Source organism: Temnothorax nylanderi, unplaced genomic scaffold, assembly GCF_030848795.1.
Source record: "Temnothorax nylanderi isolate EJ_2023f unplaced genomic scaffold, tnyl_v1.0 TNYL_tig0239_pilon, whole genome shotgun sequence".
Classification (NCBI taxonomy): Eukaryota; Metazoa; Arthropoda; class Insecta; order Hymenoptera; family Formicidae; genus Temnothorax; species Temnothorax nylanderi.
In genome coordinates this window covers 259,685-276,578 of record NW_027249301.1, presented here as the reverse complement: position 1 = coordinate 276,578, position 16,894 = coordinate 259,685, and the positions used below count along the sequence as shown (strand labels likewise).

General features: G+C 45.0%; 1 protein-coding gene across 2 annotated transcripts in view; it reads left to right on the top strand.

Annotated features, from left to right (window-relative positions):
- Positions 1-7,830: 7,830 nt before the first annotated feature.
- The window catches only part of Mical-like (MICAL-like protein), a 28,424-nt gene continuing 19,360 nt past the window's right edge, over positions 7,831-16,894 (top strand). The window contains exons 1-2 of one of the 2 annotated variants that reach the window (XM_071718215.1): positions 7,831-8,359; positions 15,840-16,134. In XM_071718215.1, the coding sequence (XP_071574316.1) occupies positions 15,983-16,134 (152 nt within the window). In that variant the 5' untranslated portion in view covers positions 7,831-8,359; positions 15,840-15,982. The remainder of the gene's footprint in view (positions 8,360-15,839; positions 16,135-16,894) is intronic. The other variant, XM_071718214.1, reaches the window with a different exon arrangement.

The following is a 16,894-nucleotide window of genomic DNA, read 5'->3' as shown; positions in this document are numbered from 1 at the left end:
CATGCATTACTCTTTATAATCACGTACCTCGAGATTTGGAGAGCAAATATTATTGCAGATATTACAAAATTTCCACGCGCAGAAAATTTTACTTTCACCTTCCGAAAACACGTTTGCCCTCGTAAAAATCATAACACGGCAGATAACCTGCCGAAACTCCGTTGGTCACATGGGTACCATAAGCAGCGTTTACAATGTTAATAGCGAGTTCGCACAATATACAGGTTCCGAGATATTTGATTAGACGTATTTACCCCGTAGACTTTTTAGCCCCGGTCTCCCCTACTGAAAAATCTATAGTTTACGTCATGTACATTACACATAAAGGTCACCGTTTTATATTTCTTTCGATACTTTTGTGTAAAACATTTTTGGGGGAAATTTGCGTTATTTCCGAAGTATTTACGTATTTAGCAAAAAATCAGAAGCTTTCCCTAAATTATCCCTCGACCTTAGGGGATCCTGGAGTCACGGCAATTACCGACATTTCAGTTGGACCAATTTTCTTCGAATTGGCTTTACAGAATGGAAAACCCATTTACACGTTTAAAGTACGTACAGAAATCATGTGCGGATAGTAAATTTAAGACTAAAAACTTAAGAAAAATATATTTAATACTTAGTTGGTGTTGCACCTTTTGTACCTAGAGTTGTCACTTCAAGGAAATGTTCGCTTATATACAAATTATATAGCTTACGTGTACAAATCGAAAATGTCTCGCACCTCGGACTAGATCAAAGAACAGCGTGGCACCATTGAAATTAAGATTGAAAGCCTAATAAGAAAGATTTTTCATCCAACTGATTTTATGCATGTACACACACGCAGTGTACATGGCGTTGCAATCTGACAAGGGCAGATATATCGCAAATATCTCGTTAGACAAGGACAGATATAGGCCGGGACATAGAAAACGGTCAAAATTATCGACCCCGTCGGAGTTCGGCCGTCAATCCAGGATCCCCTTAATCGAACGAACATTGAGATTTTTAGATGAGATATTCCGAACTTCATTCTTTTCCTTCGTTTTGTTTTCACCTTTCACTTATCGTTTATATGTTCTTTTGCGTTTTTTTTTAACTGCAAGTTAAGACACAGACAGATTTTTAATATAATATTGTTTGAGGGAAGTGTTGGTTATCATAATATTATAAAAGAGAAACAGTCTGTTATATATCAGATTACCGTAGCATTCTAAAGGGAAAATTAGTCGTTAATGAAGAAACAGTACTTTTGAATTCTATCGGCAAATTACTCCAGACCAATTAGTTTTGTAATCACGTTTCGTTCATCTAGCACGTGTCTTCTGACATGTGCAGACAATATAGTACAGGAATATATGATCTTTTTTCGTATGCGCGCACCTTTGTATGTGTTGTGTTAACGAATTACTGCGGCGTGTTTGCAAATTTAACGACGTCGGTTTTTGCTCGTTTTTGTTACGACTATTTGTTTATTCGCTGTTTTTTTCGTCACATTCTGATATCAAGAGATAAGGATCATTACCTTTCAAATTGTCATTATTATTATCATTAATCGTAATTATTATCAATCCTTCGATCGACAAGGCTACGCTTAGAAAATGCGTAATTGAAAGAAAATAGATTGTTCTGTGGCACCCTATATACGCGATAATAACTAAAGAAATCGTCTCGATTGACAACAATCGAATATTAATGAAACCGCTGGAAACTTGTTATCTGTCTGATTAATTACTCTTATCGTCGATTCCTGTTTAATGTCCTCGATGTATTTATGCACTTTCCAATCTTACCAGAGCACGATCAAGTTGGTCCATTTAATTTTCTTTAGGCCGATATAATATAGGGAGAAGCAAACTTTTACGATTTATCAAGAGCGTGTCGTTTCTTTCTCGTTCGAGTCGCTCTAGACACTGGCGCCGCGCTGTTAGCTAAAAATTGTTGGAGAGAATTTGCAAATTAAAAAAAAAGCATAAGTATAAATAAATACATAAATAATAAATAAAGGCAATATAGTTTAAAGTTTAACTTATTAAGGTTTTCAAGTTACATATGTAAACATCACTTTAATTTACTCGAAATTATCGTATATTTGCATATATATTGGGAAAACGCGTCATCCTCGTCCCCCGCGCTAACAGCGCCCATGATACGAATCCGAAATCCTTTAAGGGGTTACATGCGTTTGACAAGCTTTAAAACTAGGTCGAAATTAACGAATTTTTATTGTAGGAAAAATTATGTTTTATTAAAAAATGAAAATACGTGTCTTGTAAAATAGTCTTTTGAGAATATCTCCCGCAAATTTTAATAAAAAATATCAAAAATTGAGGTCCCGGCAGCTATTTTCTCGAAACAGTGTTTGAAAAATCGGTATTAGAAATATCTCGGAGACTAATGAACCGATTTGCATGACATTTTTTACAGCTACTTTTAATACAATAATCTAATAGTGCTTGTTATAGGATTTTTTTATCTATGATTTAGTGTTTTTAATCAATAAAAGAAGACTCTGATTTTCGTAGTAAAAAATCGCATTTTTCACTACGAATCGCTACCATTTTTCGAAAAATAAATATTTTCAAAATCGACAAGCACTAGATTTCTTCATCTAGTTTCTAGTTTAACGGAAAATGTTTGTTTTTAGTTTCACATGAGAGGAGGCGGAGGTATCTCTGATACTTTACAAACACCGTTCGAGAAAATAGCTACCTCAATTTTTGATATTTTTTATTGAAACTTTCAGGAGACATTCTCAAAAGACTATTTCACAAGATATGTATTTTCATTTTTTTTTTAAATATAATTTTACCACAATAAAAATTAATTTCGACTTAGTTTTAAGCCTGTCAAACGTACTTAACCCTTTAAATTTTATCTACATCTTGATGCCGAATCGATACGATATCAGAACTGCATGCCGAGTCGAGAATGAATATAGAGTCATTAGATCGAAATAGCTACGGAAAGTAGGAATTAGAACGTCCGAGCGCACGAATACGTGTAATCGATTTACGCCGATAGTAGAGAATCGAAAGACTCCGATAGCGAACGATCGAATTAGCGAATTCGTTCTTGTTTTCTCTCCCGTTAATTTATCGAAAAGTGATGCCAGTCACATTTCCAAGAGGAGCGCAATTACGGCGAACCGGGCGAACGCATCCGTCAACGACTGGGCGCGAGCCACCCCAGGAACAAACGTTAATTAACGTCGGAGTTGCCGGCGGTGGGGTTAAGTGGTCGTGGACCTAATAAGCGTCGACAAATGGGTGAAATTACGGACGGAATATCCAAGCAATTGCGACGAATTACGGGCGCGTAAACGTTCCAAGTCCGAGGGCTCCCACGCGCGACAATGGGCCGCTTTCTCGCGCGGGCATCGAGCCGCGCACACGTCGGAATCTGGGGCGCGTTGGGTTGGGAGCTCCCCGTTTTCCCGGGAAAACGGGACTCTCTCGTCCCTCTCGCTTAACATGCGTCGTTTTCTCTTCTTTTATTTACTTTTTTTGTTTGTTCTCCGCGAGCCGTGACGGTTTTAAAAATCGCCTCGCGTCGTGCCCCGCCCCGCTCTCGATCGCGCCCGCTTTCCTTCCGTCGCGTGCGGCATACAACGCTTATATGCGCGGCCTATCGTCGAAAGACGATATTCGCAGGACGATAAATCACGGTGAATTTCCGCGTAGAGACGTTTTCGCGTTAACCTTGTTATCCTGTCCGGGGGGGCTAATTAACCTCGTTTGATTTCACGTCGCGTCGGGCGAATGCTCGCTCCATAAGCTCCAACACCTCGGCCAATATGGCTTTACCGATCACGGTCACGTGGCGGTCCCTGCGTACGAGCCGTACGAGTGTGCGACACGAGCCGCGTTTCGTGGTGAAACGCGATCGACGGGGTCACCGTGCGTCACGTACTACAAGATTGCAGGAAACGAAAGCTAGCCTGTAAAAGAAATCGCGGCGGGATCGAGTGCCCGATCCGGGCATCAAAGGTTGTCCGCTTCCTTACGAGGACGGCGAGAAAACGGGGAATCGCCGTGGGGGCCTCGGAAGAGCACTCCGGTAGCGAGAATTAGAGCGGCGTAGAGCAGCTTTTATCGATCGCGCCCGGATGGAAGGTCGTTTGATTTAGCGATTCGTGCGATCTCTCAAGCTAAACTATGCGCAAATTTGCGATGATTCGCGCTTTTTGACTTCGTCAAAAAAATTGCGCCGCTGGCGAATTGGCACGAATTTTAAACGACAAACGCGAACTCGACAAATATGTCCATTTACCCTATTGGGCAGGGGCGTAGCTAAGATTTGATTTCGGGGAGATATTTTTGAAAAGATTTAACACTGTAACATTGGCTCGTATTATATGTATGTATAAAGGTAGTAACTATAGTGAACTTCCGAAATAAGCTTGAAAAAAAAAGAATTTTTTTTCTCGAATTTTGTTGTACTTAAATCCCTTAAAAGACACTTAGAATGACTTTCAAAGATAATAGTAGGCAAGAAATCCCTATTTAATGTATGCCTTTGTATTTAGATGGCTGTACATTATTTAAGACACTGATGTTGTATGTGTGAATGAAGTTACGTCTTTTTACACTTTACAGTGAAAAGATAGTAAAATACAGCGTAAAATAATTTAGATATCTTTGTACATCTGAATCAAACCAAAAGCGACGTCATTTTACTGAAAGGACTATAAGGTAAACGTCCCAATAGCAGACCATTTAAGACGCCTGGAAAATTGAAATTAAATTTTTATATATATTAACAAATCTTATTTATAAGCGGATACGACGAAACGAAAGCTTGGATTCTCTAGTTTCTGGAAACCATCCAATAATTAGTTCCATCGGTAATAGTTGATTTGATTTTTTCGGAAAATTCGAGAAAAGGAAATGTCCCAGTACCCGGCCATCAGTTTTTGGTTATGTCCCGATACTCGGCCACTCGATGTGTCCCAGTACCCGGCCATCAGTTTTTGGTTATGTCCCGATACCCGGCCACTCGATGTCCCTATTACCAACCAGTCGCAGATGAAAGCAGAGACAACTTTTTTTAGAGGTTACGTTCAAGACTTTTCCAATGTAAACAATCTGCTGACTACATAATAGCAATAACGAACTCGTTCGACGAAGCCAAATTTGTAAAATGTTAGATATCATACTTACTGCGAATAATCGCCTCAGTTTAGCGTAATTTTAAACACACTTTAAGCACACTAGTAAACAATGCCGCGCGTCAATGCTGATCGTTCGTGTTCATTTCCATCAAGGTTATGGCCGCTGAGTTCGTTGCGTCCGGCAATTGGGACATCACCCGATCGCCTGGTTGTACCAGTATCCAGCCACTTGGTTCGCTATTGGTACACCATACGGTTGAAACGTCCGAGTATCCGACCATGCAAATTAACCATTTATCGGCAATTCTAACTAAATTTCGACTCTAGATTTGCATTCTCTACATCTTCCTTAATATAAAAAGCTATAACTTGTTCAATATATATAAAAAATGAAGACGACATAGTTACAATTGAACTTCGTCAATTCTTAACAAACTGGCTTACAGATGCGCTTCGTTTCCCGGGGCAGCGCGTGCACTCTCAAGAAACTCGAAAAAATTACTACAAAGAGCGCAAGGATTATTTTAACCGTTGTCCTATGCATAGATTATAAATCGTAGAACTCAATTAAGTGGTTATTTATTTATTTTTATCGAAAAATCTCTTAATTAGGTGGAATATTCCCTTTAGTGGTTGGGAACTGGGACATGGTTGGCTATTGGGACGTTTACCTTAATAGAAGTCTGAGCATTTTAAAAAGATTGCGTACTTCGTGTAATCGGTGCGACAGACATGCCATCTTATCAATTATATTACAGTGAGGTGTCGCACTCTCCGCTTTCAATCTTTCATTCTCATATTTGGTTCCAAAATTTCGGCGGGGGGGGGGGAGGGGGGATTTATCCCCTGGCTACGCTATTGGGGAGTTTTATACGAATAACGAATTACAAATTTCGAACCACGAATGACGCATAATTTTCAAGTGCGCTTGTCGATGCGCTTGAAGAGTATTAAGAGTAAGTCAAAGACCATAACGCGCCTTACACACGTGCGAAGACTAAGGACATACGTACGTACGACACGCGCGCGGTTCCGAAGGATACCGAGCGGTCGACAAATTGCAACCGCGCGAGATCGAGTGTTATTACGGCAGTGATATTTTGCAGCCGATGCTGCGTTATGTGTTAAACGGCCGACAAACGTGTCAGCCGATCATCGATTGTCTCGAGTGACGAAACGCGAAGGATCAACAATTGACCAGTACGCGCGTTCCAATAGCTCGCGGGATTTTATGCCTGTCGCGTGTCGCGTAAGCGATTTACAACGACTGACTTCAACCCACGCACGACATAGCATACCGCGACAACGAGTCACAATCGCGCGAAGTGAGATCGATCGGACGGCTAAGATCGCAGGATTCAGATTAGATGTTCGTTATACTCTGCATGTTTAGCGCAAACGTAATCGACGATGGCGAAAGTGATATTTAATCGAAACCTCGCCCGAAACGGGCCAGTTACCGGTTTTTCTTCTTCGCTTTTACGCGCTCCCTCGAAAAGTACCCCTGCAAAGGACTGTTCTCTATCTTTTGTCGATTCAAAGGTATATTGGTATATATTGTACTATGCGTTGGTAACACCTGGCCGACGCTGCCGGCGTAACGAGTTTTCGTCGGGGTTCATGCGGGCACAAAGGCATCTCATCTTTTTGGCAATTTATGCAAATTGTAAAAGAGATCTATGTTCCGCCGTTATATAGAATTTCAAGTCAGGAAAGAATTCGTGACATCACGGAGCTAGAAGCGGATCCCAGACAACATGCATGTCTGAAGACCGTCTTATTTCTGACGTCTTTAACATGTCTTATTCAAGATACCTTAAGACGTCTTATCTTTGACGTCTTTTAAAGACGTCTTACTCATAACATCTTTAAGACTTATATATGCAAATGTTGCATTATTCGACCGATAGATGAGTTTTGATAGGATCCGTTTCTCGTAAAATATGATGAAAGGTGGTATAAGAATATGATAAATAAATCACGGTACAGCACAATTTGTGTCAGTTATATCGTGGAGTCCAACTCTTATAATAAAGTGACATACTTTTGAATTGATAGCAGGATAACATATTAATTACTACAAGCAACACTAGCTCTTCTTTCGTATTTTTCTTCTTGTTAATGCATTTCCGTACCTATTATTAATTTTTATTTTACAATATGTCCAAAATAAAACGTTTATAAGTCTTAAAGATCTCATAATGTTCTCTGGGGAGCGTTGCGTCATATCTGCTTGAGAGATGATGAGCAACAAATATATCGCGTAATTTAACGAGATAACGCGCGAAATATGAGCAGGCATTGGAGATCATGGACAGCTCATTATCACGCGGGCTATCATGCGGATGCGCGGTTTCTGATTTCTACCGATAACAAAACATTTCCGCGAATTTCTTACTAATAGGTACGCGGAAAGAGTTAAGATTTGGACGATCGAACGAGGAAGATTAATCATGGACGAAAAACGTGGAATGTACATTCGGCTAGCAGCGTTCAAATTACCCTATCCGACGTCTGTATACACTCGATAACGCTGATAGAGCTACCGGTCACGCATCGAGAAACGAGTCTCGCGAATGTAAGTATCTAATCTAAACGCGCCTGCAGTCTCGCGGGTAGGGCACTCGGCGGCGTGAGCGAGAGCGAGAGCGAAAGCGAGCGCCGCGCGACGAGGACAGGGCCATCGCCGTCGGGTACTCCGGTCACGTTAAAACTGTGTACGCCGCGCGCGGCGTCTCAGTCGCAGCAACGCGCGCGCGCCGTGAACTGAACGCGATATTACGCGCGCGTTAACGTTAACGTACCGTCGAGTCGCTTTACTCTCGCGCGCATCGCGAGGAGGAGGCCGTTATACCCGAGAGCGTGATAAACCCCGCGCGGAAACCAGGCGCAAATCCTGTCACGTCACGATCGCCGTCACGGCGCGCCGTCGAGGTTGAGGTTGAGGTTGAGGTTAGGAACGTCGTTCTGTGTGCGCGCTGTTTGCGGAGCGTCGTGATCCGCGCGCGGGCGCGCGCGCGCGCACGCACGTACATACGTACGACGCACGCACGACACGCACGTAGCCACGTCGGGTTGGAGCCAAGCTGCGCTCGCGGTCGCGACTGTCAGGTTTACATTCAACTAGTGGGAGGAACCCCGGAGCGAGTCTAAATGGCGTAACGGCGGCGGCGCGGTGCTCGTAGACGTGGACAACGCGCGACGGGAGAGAGAGCGGGGCTCCGGAAGAAAGGAGCGGAGTAGTTGGTCGTGCAGTGATGTAAGGTGAGTAACGGACCTCCTCTCGAATGCGTAACTTCGCGGAAGGCGGTAAAGGGGAAGAAGGGTCTCTGCGCGTGTCCCGCACGCGTTGGAATTAAATATTAAAGGCTTCAATTTTTAACACTCGACCCCGATGTTCGATTTTGTTCATTTCGTAACGCGCATTCTCGCGCTGAGCGCTGACGCGAAACGTTCTATTTACGCAAGTTTCGCGATTATGTCACTGTGTATACAACCTGACGCTTTATCATAACTCATAACCGTGTTTACGCATTTCTCGACGTGCTCTTGCGTACGAAAGGGAAACAAAGAGGATCGTTTTTATGCCTTTATCTTGCATTCTGCGTATTCGAATGTAAACGATGAGATTACTGTTAATAGTAGTAGTAGTAGTAGTGCATTAGTGGGTGATACTATCCTAACAGCATTAATATATCCTGTATATCTATAGAATATATATAAGGATGTCTTAATATACTGAGAACATTCTTATAATATCTTATATTTTACGATATCCTCTGAACATTCTCAGAATATACATTTGCTGTTAGGGTAGTATACTCCCCGACGACACCTAGGTCATGCTGATCCTTTGTATTTACTGTTAATAAGAATACATATCCATAAAAATTTAATGAAGGTCGGTACACGCACGGATGCACACTGGGCTGCTGCGTGATGAACCACGGTAAAAGAGGGAGAGAGAGAGAGAGAGAGAGAGAGAGAGAGAGAGAGAGAGAGAGAGAGAGAGAGAGAGAGAAAGAGAGAGAGACTGTCTTCCTACCTGTTATGCCAGGGCCCGTTCCCACGGTATCCTCGGTTCACGCGTATGTGCGCGCGCGCAAGCCCGCGTGTAGGTGCACGCGAGGGAAAGAAGAATAAAGATAGGAGCGCACCGCGCCGAATATTGTTCGGCTCTCGTGTGTTCGTAACGCGCTCGGACGCGCCCGTCTCAACCCGCTCCTCGCAGCGACCTTGCGCGTTTGAGACCACGAAATATACCGGTTTTTTTCTTACAGGCGCGTTACAGCCACGATTCTCGTTTTCCTTTTCGTTTACGAGTTACTCGCGCGCGCGCGCGCGTTTCTACCTCGCCTATTTGCTAGCGCGTCACCTTCGCCGCGCCGCGTCCGTCGCGTCAGTACGGCAATCTCCATTCCTCGTAATGGATTCCTTAAGTGACTCGTCCCTCCGGGATACACTGTACACTCTCGTATTCCCGCGGCAGAATTTCCATTCCTGATAAATCCATTAGCGGCTGTTGCGACGCAATCGGTTTTCTAGGGGGATAAATCTTATCGCGCGAGAGAGAGACGCGGCCAATTCCACGCCAAGCTGTGTGTGTCAGTTCCATTACAATATCCTATACATATTCATACGTGCGCTACGCCGCGCGGAATATCGTCCCTATATAGCTAGAAGATTACCCGTACGTCGCGCAAACGAGGTCGCCGTCCTCGCCTCGCGACAAATAAACCAGCGAGACGGTACCCATCTGGTCGCTCGCGTGCGAAATAAATCTTTTCCTCGATCTGAACAAGAGAGTTTTTAATCGGACAAAACAATAGTCTTCTCTCGATCGTCGATGGATATTTTTGGATCGCTCATTTGGTGTCTCAAATTTTTCTTCTCTAGTCACAAACGCTTTTTTCTATAATAATATGCATCCGCACGTTTAGAGAAGCGCCGTTAAGATACGTGTCGAGTTAAGTGTACTTCCTCCAGCGGGGAGTCTTTTCACGGTGACCGGCCGAATCTCGTTGCACGCACGTCGAAGCGTAGAAAAAGGTGAGTCACGCCGGCTAAAAACCCGTCTAAGGCTCGTTTGTGCGAGCAAAACGACGACGAGGAAACCCCGGTTCGGCGGAAATGAGAGATAAAAGGCTTGTGCATGGCGGAGCCAAGGGCTCCCCGCGGTTTACGCGTGACGGTGGACAGGTTCGGTAGGGACGTTGTGTATCTGCGTGAACCGCGTGAGTCACCGCTTCTAAAAGTAGTCGTTGATAAACAGCCTCTTTATGGGCAAGAACTATACGAGGCGATATCCTCGGCCTGCCCTCAGTCACGGGGCCAGCTCCTCCGATCGCACGATGGGTCGATGGGCCGATGGGCCGATGGGCGGATTTTTTTAAGGGAAGGGAAGACCTCGGCCGAGCCAAAGACTCTCGACAACACCAGCTTTCGGACAGGTAGTCTTTAACTCGGCCCGATGCGGAGGATCGGTTCGCTTTGAGCTCGCTCCGCCGCGCCGTCCGCGTCTCTTCCACGTGTAAGACGCAATCGCGTGACCACCTACCCGCCAACTTGAAATTACCTTCCTGGAAGGAAAGGGAACTGGCGTTCCCACCGACGTGCTCGATTGCCCCTCGCAATCATTTCGGGCCCCTTCGGGACCTCTGCGCCCTTTTTGGCAAATACGCGCGTTGCAACGGCTATATGCCGCGAGTTCTACGATTCCTCTTTTCGCCTCCTTACGCTCCGACCTCAGTCCGCGCGAAGATATACGATCGCTTTTCTCTTACGATACAGGGAAAAGTGATCTTGGCGATTGGCGAACAATGGTGCTGTGTACGCGTTGCCTCGTTCGACGGGATCAAGGTCGAGCCTCTCGCACGATCCTCGAATCGATATTTTTCTCATTAGATTCCACGAGAAAAATAGACGCGCTTTATACGCTTTCATGAAAGTACGCTCGCCGTAAAGCTCCGGAATTTACGGCGCGCCCCACTGTTCCGTTACGTCCACGATACTTTGTATCCATATCGTTAAATCATAACGATCGCGCGTTTCAAGCTTTATGAAGGCGCTTTAACCGTGGTCTTCATCCGTGCCAATCTTGGCCGTTAAAGCTCGGGCTCTCTCGGCGACGACGGTTTCCTCCCGTTTTTCACGAGATGGTTCACGCGGGATGATCAATTCCGATCTACTGCGCTCGTCATGAATTCTAATAAAACAGGATACGAGAATGGAAATGGGGAAGAAATAACCTTTTTATTATGTAATAAGAGCCTCGCTCTCATATAATAACGAGGCATACGTCTCGTTAAAACGCATCCGTATGATCGATGCTGTCGTTTAGTCCGTCCCGCGACGCGGTAATAAATTTCACAGATCACACCCTACCGGCTGCGCTACGAACGGGGACTCTCCTCTTCGTGCAACTGTATTTTCAAGCGGGAACGTTAGCCGCTTTTTTCGATTGGGACGATTGCGCTCGTTAAAGTGCGATCCTTAATTGTTGTTGCAAACGGACACGCGAGTTTATCAACGAGCCGAGCGCCGCGCGAGAGTGCGATTACCAAGTCGACGATCTGCGTATCCGCAGCGAGATCGTTGATAACGAGGGATTTCTATAAGGATTAAAGGAGTTCCTTGTAATACCGGATCCGCGACGCTAAAGACCTGCAAATCAATAGAGATTGTGGAAGAATAATTGTTCCCAAGCGCGCTAAATATTCATCAACTCCTATATCTGTACCTTACAATTAGAGGTAAAGAATCGCATCTCGAGTTTTTGTCGAAATTAGAGTTAATACTTTTTCCAATATACCAATATACAATTTAAATTGTATAACAGTAAAAGGCGATCTATGTCCATTATTATTAGTTCCTAAGATATAATGTTTAGAAAAGTCATATTGGAAATTTATTATAGAAATAATAAACTTTAAATCCTGTTTTCTCTAAATCTTTAATAATGGAGATACGATTCTTTACTTGTAAAGTGCAGATATGTTTAAAAAGATACGTTGTACACGTTATAGATTCTTGTCGCGGCGAGCACGTCATTTTTTTTCTAGCGCGTTTTACTGAATGAATTTGTATGTCGGTTTCTCTAACCACGTAATTTGGCGTAAGTAGACGTTAACGACATGGAGATGGCGGCAAATGGGGTATGTGTTGGAAAGTCTCTCGGCGCTATTCCTCCTAATAGCCCGCAACTCCCCTTGCGCTTTTCTCGAGGAGCAGAATCGTGTCCGTGGAATTAATCGCGAGCACGTAGGAACATTAACGCGTAAACATTATCACACGTGCGTTAACTATATGTTAAGCGTTTCTGACGCGCGCCAGATTTTCAACTAATTAACCGTGTACATAAGTCGGATCCTGAAAAACAGATATTTAACGTCTTGTCCAAGATCCGACTTTCATCCTCTCGATAATGGCTAGAGACGAAAAATTCGATGCCACCTGAGAGAATCTGGAGAAGAGATTTAGAATTTAGAGAAGAGAGTTGTGTAAACAGTCCAGCATCGTACATTCGACATTTCTTTTTTCGCGAGAGTCAGCAGCGGCTGCGGATTGCGAGTGCTTTCGCGCGCTTTCGCGCCGAGTCGCGAGACCATGTAGTGTGGCAAATGATTGTTGAAACGAAAGCTTTCCAAGGTTTCTCGCCCTGCGTTTCTGCCGTCGCCAGTTCGACTCGCGAACAACGCTCAGCAATGTTAAATGCTCGAGGAACGCCGATTTGCTCTTCCAGATAGTTCACGTAATGACGGACGGGAACACCCGTGAAGTAGAGCGAATTAAGAAGCCGGCGTTTGTGTTCGCCGGGCAAGATTTCCTCACGCGAGAAAGTCAATCTCGCAATTTCATACGAAACGTCTCCGTAGTTATCCTTAACCGTGTCACCCGGTCGTCGATCGAGCATATAAACGCGAGGCACGTAAGATGTCCTAGGTATATCGGTCGGAAGTGACCACCGCGGTGTCCGCTCCTCAATTTCAGAACGCGACTAACTGTAAAAATATCGGGGACATCCTAATCTCCTGTGAAACTTGTCGTGGTGGTGGTTACCGCAGGTGCCTCGCGACGCCGTAGGCCGTCTTCCTCGCCGGCATGAATCTTTCATGAGGTCTCTTCTCTGTCTCTCTTACTCGAAATAACGCGGCTTCGCTCGCGGGGCCACCTTCACTTTTGCCGAGCTGCGGGCAATCGATGTCTTTCGAAAGGATCGCTCTACGGCGAAGCCCTTCTTTGATATCGAGAGCCGTGCCTTCGGGCTCAGCCCGCGGACACGCTCGATACTCTCTTCTCACTGCGTGATCATACGTTAAATATTAGCTTATCGCGAAAGTACGGATCGCGTCGCGCCGGTCGCGGTATGTTGCGTTAAATTGCGCGAAAGCGATGCTCCGCCGAATTGTCGAGTTCTCTTTGCTTCACATGAGTGGTCGATCTCGGCGCGGGGTACCCCGCATGCGCTTAATCATTTTCCCTTTTATCTTACTTTTTACTTTCACTCCAATTGTTTCCGCCGATTCTCACCTGATTTTCCTAGAATGGGCTCGTAAATAACGCGCGCCCGTCCGGTTTTCACCTTAATGATCTTATCGCAGGCGTTAACGATTAAGTGGCTCGAGAAAATCGCTGGTAAGACTATCAAGCGTTACGATGTCGCCAGCGGAAGATGCCGATAGTTATCCATTAACCAATCAGCTTTTATCGCACTACCAGATGAGACGAAACGTCTTTAAGACTACTTTTCGAAAAGATCACGAAGGTAACCGGTTGCGGAGGCCGGAGACAAATGCTCGTTCATTTATGCGCCCGTCAGAGCTGTGGCCCTCGCTTCTCCGGAACATCCGCCCTCTCTGTCTCAGGCGGGTCTCACCTGTAATGCGGCCTTTACAGCCTCACGGCTGTTGGCAAACGGTGAACAAGGCCGCGTGTAACTTTTACTTATTTCTGCGCACTTACGTTTCACTCACGGCTGGACCATTAATCACGGTGCGCAACGGTGGGATACTGTTGCAATCGAGGAGCTTAACGACTAACAGCGGAGGAAAGGCGAGATCCGTCGATGTTACGGGGACGACCACGACGGAAACTTTAAAGCTTCGATCTGAACCTGATTACATCGTAATTCATACAAAAACTGTCCGACACGAGCGTTTGTCGAAGCTCCCTTTTTTTTCTCTCCTCTTCCGAGAACGGAAAAGCGGACATTGAGGCTCGGATGGCTTCTCCTGACTATAAAACGTATAATGATTTTTATCCGCCGGTGAAAGTCGATATAACAAGTGTGTCGCGGAGTCGTCGGAGAAAAAGAAGAGATGATACAAAAGCAGTGGAAATCCGATGCGTAGTTCCGAAGAGTGAAAAAAGTGCGTTGACAATAAAATATTGTAGCTGACCGGTTTTGCTTCTACGATCTGTGTACGTGACAAATAACAGAAATCGCGAGCCATAAGCGTTTCGCTGTATAGGCTACGAGCAAAAACTGGAAATTGGCTTTTTTTCCGCGAAATAAGGCCCGTGGGATAGTTAGACAAGCGTTGTTACAGATAGGAGGCCGTGTTTAGTAGAAAACCGGTCGGACTCGACTAAACGCGAGGATCGACCGAGTACTTTCCCGTTAACTACCTATCCGTTCCAGTTTTTCGCGCACCATGTGATATCGCGCGTAATGCGTAATACTACAGCGCTGCTTTATTGCATTTTCAAGCAATTACGAATCTCATTTAGACGTGTCGCTGGTCCACTTTCGTGTTTGCGCTAAAACCGGAGAAGGAACCTAACATTAATCTGAACGTCACGCGTGTAGAGCGAGAAGCAGGATGATCCCTGAATGGATCTCTCGGAAACCACCTTCTCCTCCTTTTCTCATTTATCGACTTGCCACTCGGCAATTCGCGAGAAAGGTGAAAATAGAGTATCAATGCGATTTCTTTCCGACTTGTAAATATTCTATGCCGTACTCAGCTTTCCCATTACATAAAGCGTCGGTTCCTGAATTTTTAACCGGTAACGTGAAATATCAACCGCGCGGTTTACGATACCTTCTTCTTCTTCCTCCTCCTCCCTCTCTCCTCGGTGTTCTTACATCTTACATCGATTTCGGCGAACTGTCTCGATTCGCGGATTCTTTAATGTACTAAGAGGAAGCGACGCGTGGAATAATAATGAAGGGTTAATAAATGCGGTGCGTAAAACACGCGCGCGCGCGCGTGGTTTCACGCTTGACCCGGCGCGGCGTGCGGCGTGTGGTTTCACTCGTTGCTCACGCGGCGCGCAGCCTCCCGCTTTCACGTTGCGCAAAACATCATTCGGTCTCCAACCGTCAACAAACGGCGCTTGCGATTTTTACAGCTCGCAATCTCCCCCCCCCCCCCCCCGGTTATCCTAGCGGCAGTTTTCGAGAGCGGCGTCGCGGCCCGTTACGACAAAACGCACACTCGATCATCCCGAGCGGCGCCATCGATTTGCGGTGACACTCCGCTTTTCTTCCTTTCTTCCTCGCTCTTTTTCCTCCCTTTCCTCTCTTTTGACATTGTCTAACCGCGACAACCGTGACACTGCAAACCGTTCGCGAGAAATGTCTGGGAAAATATCTCATATTTATTTACACTTAACAGCAGCCGAATCGCGGATTAATCTTAGGATGTACTTAACGTTCTGATCATTTCGTTACTATAACAAATAATACTTCACATTTATAGCTGCAAATCTACATGCGAAAAAATTTGTTTCTCTTTTTCAGAAGCCAAACTAGTATTATTGAAGTAATCGCACTAACGATATAGAGGCCATAGAGGAGCAGGCCGAGTGAAAGAAAGGTCCGTGGCCGCTAAAGGAAGTCTCTCTCGCAAAGCGAGAAAGGGGAAAAAGGAAGACGTAAGCACGATGGGTGAGAGACGCGGTACGAAGGCGCTGGAGCTTTGGTGCCGTCGGATAACCGACGGTTATCCGGGTGTAAACGTGCAAAACATGACCACCTCCTGGAGAGACGGGCTTGCCTTCTGCGCCATGATTCATCACTTTCGGCCGGACCTCATGTAAGTTTATAGCGAGTATGTAATCGCCGTTGTAACGCGGTAAATATCTCGGAAAGATATCATCTTACACAGATAACGACGCGAAAGCATATTTTTCCGTCGTTTACCGAACGAATTTTATAATGGTGCAGGGTGCTCTCTCGATAATATATAATATTCCGTGGGAACGATCGATTCCAGTCGTCGATCGTATATACTCTTAAAAGTGCGATTTAAACCACACGTTGCTCGATTCTTGGCGCGACTTCAAATTGCTCTCGTTAAGCCGATTGTCTCGTAAATTAAGCGAGAGAGAATTCCCGAGTGTGTTCGCGCGCGTCTCATCGTCCGACTTGGCTGCGTTTCATCTTAATTATGCGTAAATTAAGTAACAGAGAGCTCGAGTCCTCACGCGTCTCGTCGTCCGACTCGGTCATATCTCATCTTAATTACGTGCAGTTCGTCGATTCTCACCGAGAAGATTTCTCGATATGAATATTTCGACACGATTAGGTATTTAAGGTATTAGATTTTAGATATTAGGTGTAACAAATAGAGGTGTGACAGAAAAAATTGAGAAATTCACGGACTTCCGTGTCCAAATGCGTTAGTACTCGAGGAATTATTGAGATATCGCGAGGGAATCTGGGGATCGCAAAGATGCAAAGATCCGGAGATTCCGAGGCATCTCCGGACGGATTGTCCTCTTCATAGTAATCCCAGGATTTCGCGTCGCCGGCGCTCAGCGACGAAGGGAAGGTCCTTCTAAAAATAGAAGTTC